This window comes from Cavia porcellus, unplaced genomic scaffold (genome assembly GCF_034190915.1).
Source record: "Cavia porcellus strain 051 isolate PalLab524CR breed Dunkin Hartley unplaced genomic scaffold, mCavPor4.1 scaffold_8, whole genome shotgun sequence".
Classification (NCBI taxonomy): Eukaryota; Metazoa; Chordata; class Mammalia; order Rodentia; family Caviidae; genus Cavia; species Cavia porcellus.
The window spans coordinates 10,106,831-10,119,818 of record NW_026947491.1 but is presented as its reverse complement, the minus strand read 5'-3'; the positions used below and the strand labels follow the sequence as shown (position 1 = coordinate 10,119,818).

The following is a 12,988-nucleotide window of genomic DNA, read 5'->3' as shown; positions in this document are numbered from 1 at the left end:
CGCTTGCAAGGCAGGCGCTTGTGCTGCAGAGCTAAATCTCCAGCACCAGCTTTTTTCTTTCCTTTCTTTTTTGGCAGTGGTTATAGGGATGAACTCAGGGCCTGGTGCATGGTAGGCAGATATTGTACCACAAGGCAGTATCTCCAGCCACTGTTCAATCTTTTGTTTCAAAAGTCTCAGCTTTCCAAGAGTAGAGAGAAAAGTGTGGTCCATCGTGCATGTTGATTGCTTCTGTCTGCAGTGCTGGGGGTGAACCCAGTGCTAGATGAACTACTCTACCACAGAGCTACGTTGCTAGCCTCCTTAACATCCACATTTCTTGGAACTCTTTGTTGTTGATTACCAGCAAGGTCATACATACAAAATTAAAGTTTCTTTCCCTTGCCTTTAAAAAAAAAAAAAGAAAAGAAAAAGAAAAAGAAAAAGAGGAGAAAAGAAGATGCTCTAATGGATATAAATGCATGCATGGGTAAGTATGTAAGATTAATTACCATATTACTAAGTTTTGTTGGATCACTGAACACAATTGTTTGCAGTCTCACTGTTTGAATGTCTACTTTGTATGATTTACTTCTGTAATTTGAACAACTATTTCTAAGAGGACAATATGTGATTTATCAACTAGTGATTTCTTAATTTTTAATTTTAAATTATGTTTTAATCATTATTTCTTCCCTCCTTCAGTTTTGTTTTTTCTTGTTTTCTCTTTAAATAAAAAAATTTAAAAAGAAAAACCAGAACCTGACGGGCTCAAAATGAAATTCTTTAAGAACATCAGTGAACATCTAATAATAATACTCTGCAAACTCCGCAATAAAAATAAAGGTAGGACTTCAAAAATCATTCTGGGAAGCTATCATTATCCTCACCACCAAAGAAGAAAAGAATACAACCATAAAAGACAATTAGAGGACAATTTGTTTAATGAACATAGATGCAAAAATCTTTAAGACACTAGTAAACCAAATACAACAAATTATCAAAAAGATCATGCACCCTACCAAACAGGTTTCAGCCCCTGAATACAAAGATGGCTCAATAAACACAAACACAAAATTCCTCATCTTCATAGAATCAAGGCCCAAAGCCACATGATCATTTAAATAGGTTCAGAAAAAGCCTGTGATAAAATGCAACACTCATTCTTGATTAAAACCCTGAAGAAAGTAAGTTCAGAAGGTCTTCATCTCAACATGATAAAAGCCATTTATGACCAATCTACTGCTAATACACATGCCATGGGCAAACATTGAAAGCCTTCTCTCTAAAATCAGGAACAAGACAAAGAAGTTGTTTTTATCACCATTGCTGTTCAATGTGGTCATTCACGTAATAGCCTGAACAATTATTTAAGAGTAAGAAATAAAAGGGATACATGTAGGGAAGAACGGAGTCAGAAGACCTTTATGTGCAGATAACATGATCCTCTACTTCCAAGACACAAAACCCTCCATCACACAATTCTAGAACTGTTAACCAACATTATCAGGATACCAGGATACAACACACACACACACAGATAAAATCAATAGCATTGTTATACAATATTGAAGAACCCAATAGAGGTATATATTACAGTAACATTTTTGTTTTCTTATTAACCTGATATGATGCCCAGTATTGCTCTCCCCATCTTGTTCTGTCAGATTTTACTATATTCTATTTTGTTGATAGTATCAAGTTTGAGGGTATAGGCAACCAATTTCAAGGCAATAAGATTCACTAAGATGCCCATTATGGTTTGATTATTATCTTCTTTTGAAATCCTCTGAGGTCTCCAGTGTAGGTTTTATTAGTCTTGTTCTGTACTGTTTTGATCAATTCTATTATATCTGATGATATAGGCAACTTTTTAAAAACATAGCAGAGGCACAATGGTAAGCATTTTACATCACCTGATATTTTATTTTTACATCATGTACTATGCCCAACCTTTTGTTCTAACCGACTCTGCTTTGTTTAGCCACGTTAGGTTTTATTCTCTTCAAAAAAATAATAAGAATTGTGGGAGTAAAAAAACCCAAAAAGTGTAATTGTTATTAAAAAGAGAGGAAAGGAAGGTGGTCTAAGGGATATAGCTGCATGTATGTTTGAGTGTATAGGATGGAAATCCATATTACTGAACTTTTGTTCAATCATTGATCGGCACATTCTGCAAACTCATTCTATAAATGTTCACTGTACATGCTTTAATTTTATAATTTGGACAACTATTTCAAAGATGACAATATATAACCTATTAACTAGTGATATCTTACTGTATTTTATTCTTGAAATTCTGTATTATTTGTACCCTTTTACTGCTTTGTTTATTTTATTTCCTTTCTTTTTTCTCTTTAATTAAAAAAATTGAAGAACCCACTGAAAAAGCAATTAGAAAAATAATATCATTGATGACAACATTTAAAAAAACTTAAATAGATAGGTGTTAGCTTAAGAAAGCAAAGCATTGTATAGTGAAAATTACACCACTCAAAACTAGGCACCTGAAAATATCACAAAATGAAAAAATAGTCCTCATTTCTGGATAGACAGAATCGATACTGTCAAAATGGCCTGACTTTCAATATTGGTAAACATACTTGGTGCAACCCCAAGCTAAATACCAAAGTCAATTATCACAGAGCTAATGGAACAATCCTAAAATTGGGGGAAATTAGAAGAGACTCAGACTACCAAAAGCAATCCTGAGTAACAAAAGCAAAGCAGGTGGCATCATAATCCCAAGCTCAGAGCTACACTATAAAGTTACAGTGATGAAACCCACATGGTACTGACATAGAAACAGGCATGTGCATCAGTTGAAGAGAGCACAACAGAGACAACTCAAAGCACACAGAGCCAGAGCACTGGGTGATCTTTGACAAAGGAGTCAAAAACATACCAGAGTAAAGATATTCTTTCAGGGATGGTGCTGGGAAAATTGGATACCTACGTGCAACAGATTGAGACTAGATCCACATATATCACCATGTACTAAACTATAACCAAAATGGGCCAAAGAACTAAATGTTAAAACAGAAGCAATCTTCTGGAAGACAAAATGGGCAGTACTCAAAGACACAGGCATGCAAGGACTTTCTGAACAAAACCCTAATGGCACAAAATACAATATAGACAAGCAACAAATGGAGTCTCATGAAATTAAAAAGCTTCTCCATTGCAAAGGAAACAACCAACAGAATGAGGAGACAATCTTCAGATTGGAAAAAAAAATACTTTCATTAGCCACTCCACAGGCAGAGGACAAGCATCAAAGTATAGACCTACCAAAGAAAACTCAAAAGAACAGACAAATGAAATGAAATGATACTTGTTAGAAGTACAAATGGCCAATAAAAACATGGAAAACTCATCATTGCTTCTGGAAATTACATAAATGCAAATTAAAAATACACAAAGATAGCATTTTATCTTAGAAAGATTTCCATGAAAAAAATCTAATGATAAATGGTGATGAGAATGAAGGATTTTTCTACAACGGTGGTGCGAATATAAACCAGTATGAACACTACAGGAAAGAGTGTGGTGTTTCCGCAAAAAACTGAAAATAGAAATCCACTTGAGACAGCTACGTCCCCTTGCAGAAATCTTCCAAAATAGTTAAAATCATACATACAGGGATATATATATATCTATGTTTACAGCAGCACAATTTCTAACAGCTATATCTCTAAAATAGTGTGTACATCCATTAAGAGAATAATGTACAAGGAAAATGGCAATTATACACAATGGAATACTGCACTATGAAAAAGAAAGATAACCTTGAGGAACTCATAGATAAATGAATGCAACTTGAGGATATAAAGTTCTTTGAAATAAGTCTGAAACACAAGTTCAAATATTTTCTGGTTTCTCTTATATGAGCATACTTCTCCAAATTGCATATTTTGCTTCTCTAAATATTTTATGTGCCAACTTGTTTATATTACTAGCTCATTTTCAATCACTGAAAAGAAACATTTACACTTTTTCCTTTTTATATGAAGCATTTAGGCTTATGTTTTGTACTCTGAGGAAGTTCCATGAACATAGCAATACACAGTGTTTTTCCTTATTGTTTTACTACAAAAGTTATTCTTCTCATTAAAAAGCAGACATCAGTCAAAATTACTCAATAATAGCGCATGACTTGTACTGCACAGTATTCCTTATGTTGCCCAATCCAAATAATTTTTCTATCTGATGGTTTGTGTTGATCTTTTTCATTATACACCAGTCACTAAGGTAGTCTTTCAGCTACTGACTTATTTGACTTATTACCACTCCACAACACTGCTGAACTCTTGTTTAAAAAAAGAACAACCATACCTTTCCGGCTCATTCACCACATTCTTTGTTTCTGTCTTTTTTAACAATGCTGCCGCTTCCATTCTGTTTTCCCTTAGAGCAAGCATAAGTGGTGTGAGGCCTTCCTGTGGAGAAGCAGAAACAATTTAAAACCCACACAACTGCCTGCTTCTCAGCTGAACTGAACAGCTTGTGAAGGACCCTGACTGTTAACCTGATATAGATAACAACACACAGCAGTCTCTTCCTTCTCACTCCCAGTGCTTCCACACGTGCTGCCCTGCCATACCCTCTGCAGTGCATGCTCTCTGCCCACAGTGGCTACAGAAACCCCAGGGTCACAACTCGCTCCAGTCACTGGTTCCAAGGGTCTTTCCATCACAGCCTTTATCATGGTACTCAGAGTTATGTAACATCTCCCGCTTCAATCAAATGCACCTTCAGGGCAGGGGCTGTATCTTTTTTCTCAGTAGCTCCAACCATAATGCACAGTCAAAAATGATTGAAGGATTTGGATTAAATTAATGAGTTAAATCATCATCCCTAGGGCAGGAATTCTCAGCCTATCTTCCAAAGAATAATTTTCCATGACTTCTATGTCTCAACAGATTTGATAATCATGTTTGAGAAATTATAAAACTGCATTATTTCCTCAGTATTAAAATCTCTTTACCTTTGCTTTACTCCTATTTAACATTACTTTTCTTCTGACAAATATCAACATGAGGAATTAACAGTTTCAGGGATACAGAGCTGAGAGCTTTCTAGTACTATGGAAATTTTTTCTGAGTTAGGCAAGAAACTTGTTGGATTCTCCACCTAGTGTAAGGATCCAAATACAATTCTTAACCATTCCAGCTTTCAAGGAGTCCCTGAGGACATGATCCAAGTGAACATGGATCCCTTATTACTACACAATCCATGGGGTTCTGTCCTATTACTAGATGAAAGTGGAAAAGATCAGTACAAAATTTCAATTGTCATTTATGCTGATAATGCTAAGATCCCCACGCAGCATAGCTATTGTTTTTAATAAGTTATATTCTGTTTCCATTTTAATTACTAATGTTATAGAAATCAGAGGTAAAATATAGTTCATCAATAAAGATTCTAATACTGCTTAATTTGCATTTTCCCATAATAAATAAATTCTAATACTGCTCAAGATGGATTTTCTCATAATGAACAAATTCTAACACTGCATAATATGAAAATTTTCTCAGAATTTTCTCAATATGAATTTTCTCAATATGAAAATTGTATCATAATGAAACTCACTAAGTCGCTTATATTTTTAAGGGATAAGGCTGAAAAAGAAGATACAAAATTCTTGGTAACATGCACAAACTATCCAGTTGTGATTATAATTAATAATACCTTCAGGCATTCTAATAGGAACATGGTTACTTATAGTATATGGGAAACCTTTTTTAAAGAATCTCTAAACTTCATTCCATTTTAAAATATTCATTCTAAAATCTAGATTACATCCTTATAAATGAATATAAGATATTCTGAAATTCCTGACTACATTAAAATATACCATCATTTAAGAACTGGAAACTCTCACAGAAGCACAGTAGTGGGCAGGAAGAAGTACAGAATTGAGCCAATAGCAAACTGGATAAGCCATGGGAGCTTCCTGTACAGGGGGCACACCCTCACAGTCACAGGGGCTCTGAAGACAGCACAGCCTCTTCTTTGTGAGCATCTCCAACTTCAAATTATGGAGATGTTTTCTGAAATTTCATTGTGAATTCAGTTGATGGAAGCAAATTGCATAGAGCTAAAAGGCACATTTAGTCCATAGTGTTCTGCTTATATCTTTGCTGTGCATGTGCTTCCAAATGGTTGTGTACAATGTAAAATTCTTCCCTTAACATCATGTTTTACCAAAAAGAGAGGTCCTGCTATGAAATAAAAAAGATTATACCTATTTTAATAATTTTTCCAGCACGCATACTTTTCCTCCATGTGTATGCAGTTCTCCCTGACTGTTAAGCAGGTAAAAAGGAGTGCCGAAAGGAAATTATCAAAACTATTCCCAGCGGGACAGGGGACAGGAACATCTGTAATCTTATCATTCTGGGAGGCTAAGAAGAGGGATCCAAGTTCAGATTTGATTTCTGTCTCTGCAACTTAGTGAGACACTGTCTCAAATTTTTAAAAGTGATGAGTGATGAGTGCTGGGGATGCAGCTCAATGGAAAAGTCCTAGGATCAATCATTAGTAACACACACACACACACACACAAAATAAAAATAAGCAATAAAAATGTATAAAACATTCCCACCTATGTTCTTACAATTTCAAGGATTTTCACCAGGGGGGTCACTTAATACATTGAAATAGTCTATCACATGCCTTCAACTAAATACAGGCTCAAGATGGATATTGTTCAAACTCCTGCAAATCACCATTTGTCAACACTGGGCCATTAATGATAATAAAGAGAGGCACTAATGATGATAAAGAGATGTGACATTCTTCAAGATTCAATCTCAACCATCAGAGAATTTCTACAGAGCTTCACAGTGGCAGTGAATGACTGCAGATGGGAGGGAAAGTGGTGGGATTCTGCAAAATAAGAGGTTTCACTGATGATACTCCTTTTCACTTCCCATGGACAGAGGTAGAGAAAGACAAATGAAAGTTGGCCTGATTTTATTGGAAAGGAGAGATTAGAAGGAAGTGGTATTTAATCCAACTCATCTAGAGATTTCTTCAGTTTCTGAGAATTAGGAATTCACCATTAAACATGCCTGTCCATTAAATGCTTCTGAGCTACGTCAGAATCTTGAGGAAATGTTTTGAAATATCCATGTCAGGGCTTAAGACATTTACTGAACCCAAATCTCCAGGACAGAGCCTCAACTGTTTCAAACCTTTCTCCTGACCACAGAAATGCACAAGTCTAGATGAGGACTAGAGAACCTAGAAGATGACATCAGTCTCATCTCTCATCTACACAGCCACTACTTTTTACTAGTTGAGAATTTAGACAAAAGGAGGGAAGGTGAGAGACAGGTACTCCATGGAAGCTCCATTTAATCCTCTTGGCACAGGGCAGAACAGGGACTAGTACATTCAAAATACAACTGATCTCATCATACAAGCTCCTTAACTCCCAGCTCCCAGCAAGACATCATATGTTTGAAAGGACAATTCAGATTCTTATCTTAGTTGCGGTTTCTGACTGAAAAGGAGAGGACTTCTCTTTATTATTCATTCATTTCCCTTGTTTCCCACTTAATCACCATGCATCCAGTGAAAAACTGGATTGATCCAGTTCTCCTAAAATTTCAGGTTTATATCATTCTCTTTACTATTTAAAAATTTTTAAGAGGACAGGAATATAGCTCAGCAGCACCATGCCTGCCTGGTAAGTGCAAGGTCCAGAGTTTGATTCCTAGTATTGAAAAAAAGAAAGAAAAAAGAAAAGAAAAAAATAAAGAATTTTTATTCCCAAATTGAGTACAACCAGATTATCTGCACTATGGAATGCTGAGGTAGGCAGATTGCAAGTTTAAATTCAAATTAGGCAACTAATTTGAAACTCTACCTCAAAGTAAAACATAACACAAAAGAGCAGGAGATGCAGCTCAGTATGAATATTCTGTGTTCAATTTCCAGTACTGAATAGAAAAAAAAGTATTTTTCCTAAAAATTGATCTTATCTATGCACATGAACCAGAAAAAATATTTTTTCAAAAACAGCCAACCAACAAAGCAAACTCTATGGGCCTGCATTATTTCTAATTATTTTTCCTTCTCATTTTTCCCATTTAAGTCAAATCAAAAATGGATCATTTTTATGAGCTGTCAACAGCAACAAAATTACCACTTATTGTAAAATACTGTTGTTCTGTTTAAGTTTTAAAATAATACCTATTTCTGAGGCTAATTTTGCTGTCCTCTGTTGTTTTACACTAGTGCAAAAAAAAAAAAAGAAAGAAAATATAACCATTTGGAAAAAATAACAGAAAAATGATTTACTTTTTAAATTTCAGTGTCTTCACAAATGCTTGCTGTAAGTGCATAATAGAAACTCACATCCTCTAGCATTTCATTAAAACTATCAACATTGAAAGTGAAAACATTAACTATTAAGTTATTTAAAACAGTGTATTTCCATCCATGAAACACTTGACCTTCTAAATATGGAGAACTGACCAACCAATATGTCACTGTGAACAGGAAAGTATTTCAGAAACTTTGGAAAGAAAATTCAGTGCTCTATACCTTGTTTTTTGCCTCAGCATCGGCACCATGCGAAAGCAGTTTTGCTGTTAGTGAAGACTTTGAACTGTAAACTGCATAATGCAGAGCAGTGTCGCCCTTGGTATTGGCAATATTTGGATTTGCACCATGTTCCAAGAGAATACTAACACAGTCTTCCTCGTAGCATTTTACAGCCTGTGGGTATTGTAACAGAGGAGACACCATCAACTCAAGAAACTCCAAACACACTTTCCACATGCCTGGCCAAGGAGTTATATTCAAATTACATCAACTGACTTTGATTTTCAGCATTTAAATACAATCCCTCCCATGCTGAAATTGTTGGCTGCTATTTACCTTAATCAGAGCGGTGTCATGGTCACTGTCCCAGGCATTAAGGTCAAACTTTTTCTGTATCAGGAGTCTCACCACTTCTGGATGGCCATAGGCACTGGCATAATGCAGAGCAGTCCTGGGACAGTCAGAAAGATTATTAGGAAATTACAGCACTCCATTTCAAAATTCATAATTATTCATGGAATTGTGAACATTAAATACCTTTCACAATAAGTATTTAATTATCTTTGAAAACATAGAATGCTTAGCATCTCTTATTACTCACCTGTGAATGGAAGAGCAAGTGGGTGATGCTGCATTTGTGTGTGGTGCAGGGGATGGAAGCTGCTGTCTTGCACATACTAAACAAGATCCCTGCACTGCGCTACCTCCCAGCCTAGTGCAACCCACTGGAATAGAAAGAGCAGGCCTTGGATTTAGCTCAATTGGAATTTAATTCCTACTCTAAGTTCTTACTTTCTAGCCATCCCTTAGCCTTTCTGTGCCTCGGGATTGTTACCTACAAAATGAGGACTGAAAGCAGTTCTCTCACAAGACACCACTGTGATGGTTAAGTAAGAATCCACACAAAATTTTTCGAATAACTTCTCAAACAAGTAACAGCTCAATAATTGTCTGATACTATAATGTCTCCTATTACTACTTAACAAAGGCAATATTTCAATTAAGTAAAATAAAATAATTCAAATGGACCTACCTTGTGGGGTTAGAATTATTTCAATAAGCCTCCAGACACTTTTTCTCATATTTTAACACCTCTGTCATTGGAAAGCCACACACAGCTCAGAAGACAACAGGTCTTGTGTAACTATAACTGGTGGTGTGGGAGGGCCCCTCCTGACCTTTGGAGTATGGGGGGCTTTTTTTTAACATCAGCCTCTGTGTATGCTACTGATATAACACTATAACATAAACCAGCCTATAGAATGTTAAGGTATACCGGCCAGACTGGAAAATCCTTGCATGTGCCCATATAAGGGAGATGAAAAGACAAAAATTGTATAAAAGGGGGCAACTATACCATGTTAATCATGAATCTGCTGAGTTAGTGTCAGCACCAATGAAGCTGCCTCCTTGGGCAGCTGGAGTGCCCTGCCTCTCCATGTGAAAATCCCACAGCAGTGGCTTTTAAAAAGGTTTCTTCGTAAGGCATCATCACATGATTCATAGTAAAATCTATACATACAGATAATTTCTTTATTTCAGAAGAAGTAAAAAGTTATCAGAAATACCAATACACACACATAAAAATGAAAATTATCTGTGCTTAACTAATATTTCTGTTTTTCTCAAGGATTATTTTATTAATAATCAACTTTCACTAGAGTTTCATATCTATTATAGAAATCAAGGATAAGAGAAAGGAAAGAAGAGCACACAGTACCGTTGCCAATACTAATCATAACATGCAAAATGCAAGGCACAAAAATGTCAAAATATAGAATACTCAGCATTGTTTCTGGGCCAATGAAACTGTTAGAATGAAAAAATTTAATAAACTCCTAAATATTACAACTAGAATGAACTTCTCGATAATAAAAAAGAACAGAAAATGTCAAATGCCTGAAAATAACAAATTTTGCCACAATTTGTATACATTTTCTGTCTAAAACAAGACTGCAGCCTATCTGTGTGTATGCAAAATTAAACTGACTCTTTGCTCAGTGGATATATGAAAGTACATCTTTCCCTGTTAAGAATATATTGATGTGATGCCAATTTCAGTGATTATATATCACTCCACCCTATGAATGCACTGCAACTGATACAATCTCTTCTGTGAATCCATCACTATTTTAAGCAATACTGAAGAAATGCATATTAAATGCGTCTCTGTATGTCCTAAAGATATTCTAGAAGAGAGCTGATTGGTGGAGACATGCTTTCCTAAACTGTGGTATAGTACTTATATCAAATTTCCTATTTGAAAAAGTCATAAGCCATCTCCAGTTTTAAGCAGCAGAATAAACTTTTCTTCATTCTCACACTCTGTAACTGGAAAACATTTGATTCCTTTGTAAAATTAAATTCCCCTTATCAGGGACATTAAACATTTCTTTTTATGTTTACAGGTCACTTGTCAAACCAACCACATAATTTAGAGTTAAATATAGCTCAGCAGTACAGCCCAGGATATGAGGCTCACAGTGTTGCTATCTAGCATGGAAGTAAATTAGTATTCAATATTTTTCTTTGATGATTTTTAAAAAATTACCCTGTAAGTTTAAGATACATTTTTTATCTGCTGTATGTATGTATGATTTTGTTTCATCTGATGTATGATGTATTTTATGATGTATCTATTTATCTCTCCTTTATTTTATTTTATTTTATTATTTTATTTTATTTTTTTGGCACTGCAAATCTAACTCCTGACCTCACATTTTCATGTGGGCACTGTGCCACTGAGTTAATATCCCAGGCCCTTGTTATAAATGTCTCACAAGTATGTTTTTCATTTTGTTAATGATTTTCCAATATAAATGAGAATTTAATTTTTCTTTTGGTAGTCAACCTTCAGAATGCAGGTGGGGAAGGGGATGGCTGAGTGGTAGTGTGTTTCGCATGCACCATGTTCTAGGAGCAACCCCCAACACAAAAAAATGAATGTTCATTGTTGGTGTCATTCTTAGGAAGGCTCAAATAGGCTATGTGTTTTCCTTTGCCACTTTTCTCATTTTGTATGATATAAAATTTTTAATCAATACACCACCAGAAACTTTTGTGACATAAAAATCCAGGTTTTTTGGAAACACTTTACAGGCATTTCATTCATGAGTCATTCCAATTTTTCAACTTCTAAAATCTGACAGATATTTGAATGTTTCCAGGTTTTCTACTAAGTTACATTCATTTATTTATCTTTTGGGCTGTTGGAAAACAATTAATTTGTGAAAATGACTTACCATGATACCTACGAAGGTGGGCTTTCACTACATTTTCTTAGTGACCCCATAGCGAAAGAGGCTATGGACACTCAAGTCTTATGCGATTTTTTTATTTAGCTTCTATAAAGCTGATACACAGAAAGCTCACATTTTGAGACTAACAGAACTTTCTAGTCAAGAACATGCCGTCACCTTCCCATCTCAGTTTTCTTATAAGGTTCCTTAGTAAAGAACATACATGCACAGGTGTACACTGATAGTAAATGGACACTAGATTTTCATCAGGTTAAGTTTCCACCCTAAGTTTGTAGATTACAGGAAACATGTCATAGTTCCCTTTTTAAATAATATGTACAACAGTACATCTCTTAATGTGATACTAAGAATAAAACTCTATACACGTGTTACCATGTTTAAATAGCTTTTCTGCAGTCAATAATGTAGTCTACACAGGAAGTATAAGTCCACTAAAAACCAGTGAATGTTTGGTTTTTATTTTGCAGCTTATGGACACCACCTGAGGATCGACTCTCTGGCCAGCTTTGCCTCCCAGGGTGGTGGGAATCCCCCTGCCCCCGCTTCACCCACTTCTTCCTCTCCCGCATCATCCTGGCCCCACTCACAGCCCCTGGGCCTGCAGCCCCATTACCTTTGCTTGCTGTCTCTGTAAACCGTGTTCCATTTCTGGAGGAGACGCTCCACCTTGGCCTTGTCGCCCTTGCGGGCAGCCTTGTGGAGCTTGGGCACTGAGCTGCCAAAGATGCCTGGCATGGCAGCCCTGTGACTCCTCCGACCGTCCGGTTTCCGGTCCTCACCGGGCAGAATCTCAGGCCCCTTTGATCTCTCTGACTTTCAATGAACGCCAAGCAACCTCTTTTATCCAATGTCTAGGCTCTAATGGCCCTGTACATGCGCATTTCCACAAGTCCTGAGCAAGAATCGCAACCACCTCACCCGCTCCGCTTCTGAGTAAGAAGCCTAACCGCTTCTGCACGTGCACGGCCCGTGCACGGCCCCGGGCAAGCAGCCTAACCGCTTCTGCACGTGCACGGGACCCCGGGCAAGCAGCCTAACCGCTTCTGCACGTGCACGGGACCCCGGGCAAGCAGCCTAACCGCTTCTGCACGTGCACGGGACCCCGGGCAAGCAGCCTAACCGCTTCTGCACGTGCACGGGCCCCCGGGCAAGCAGCCTAACCGCTTCTGCACGTGCACGGGCCCCCGGGCAAG

At 36.7% G+C, this 12,988-nt stretch overlaps 1 protein-coding gene across 1 annotated transcript in view; it reads right to left on the bottom strand.

Moving 5' to 3' along the window:
* Nucleotides 1–12,778, bottom strand: part of LOC101787885 (ankyrin repeat domain-containing protein 27-like) — an 81,039-nt gene extending 68,261 nt beyond the window's left edge. The window contains exons 1-4 of the mRNA XM_063254323.1: nucleotides 12,409–12,778; nucleotides 8,872–8,986; nucleotides 8,536–8,709; nucleotides 4,315–4,418 (exon numbers count right to left, since the gene is read on the bottom strand). Of these exons, the coding sequence (XP_063110393.1) occupies nucleotides 4,315–4,418; nucleotides 8,536–8,709; nucleotides 8,872–8,986; nucleotides 12,409–12,530 (515 nt within the window). The 5' untranslated portion in view covers nucleotides 12,531–12,778. The remainder of the gene's footprint in view (nucleotides 1–4,314; nucleotides 4,419–8,535; nucleotides 8,710–8,871; nucleotides 8,987–12,408) is intronic.
* Nucleotides 12,779–12,988: the final 210 nt, after the last annotated feature.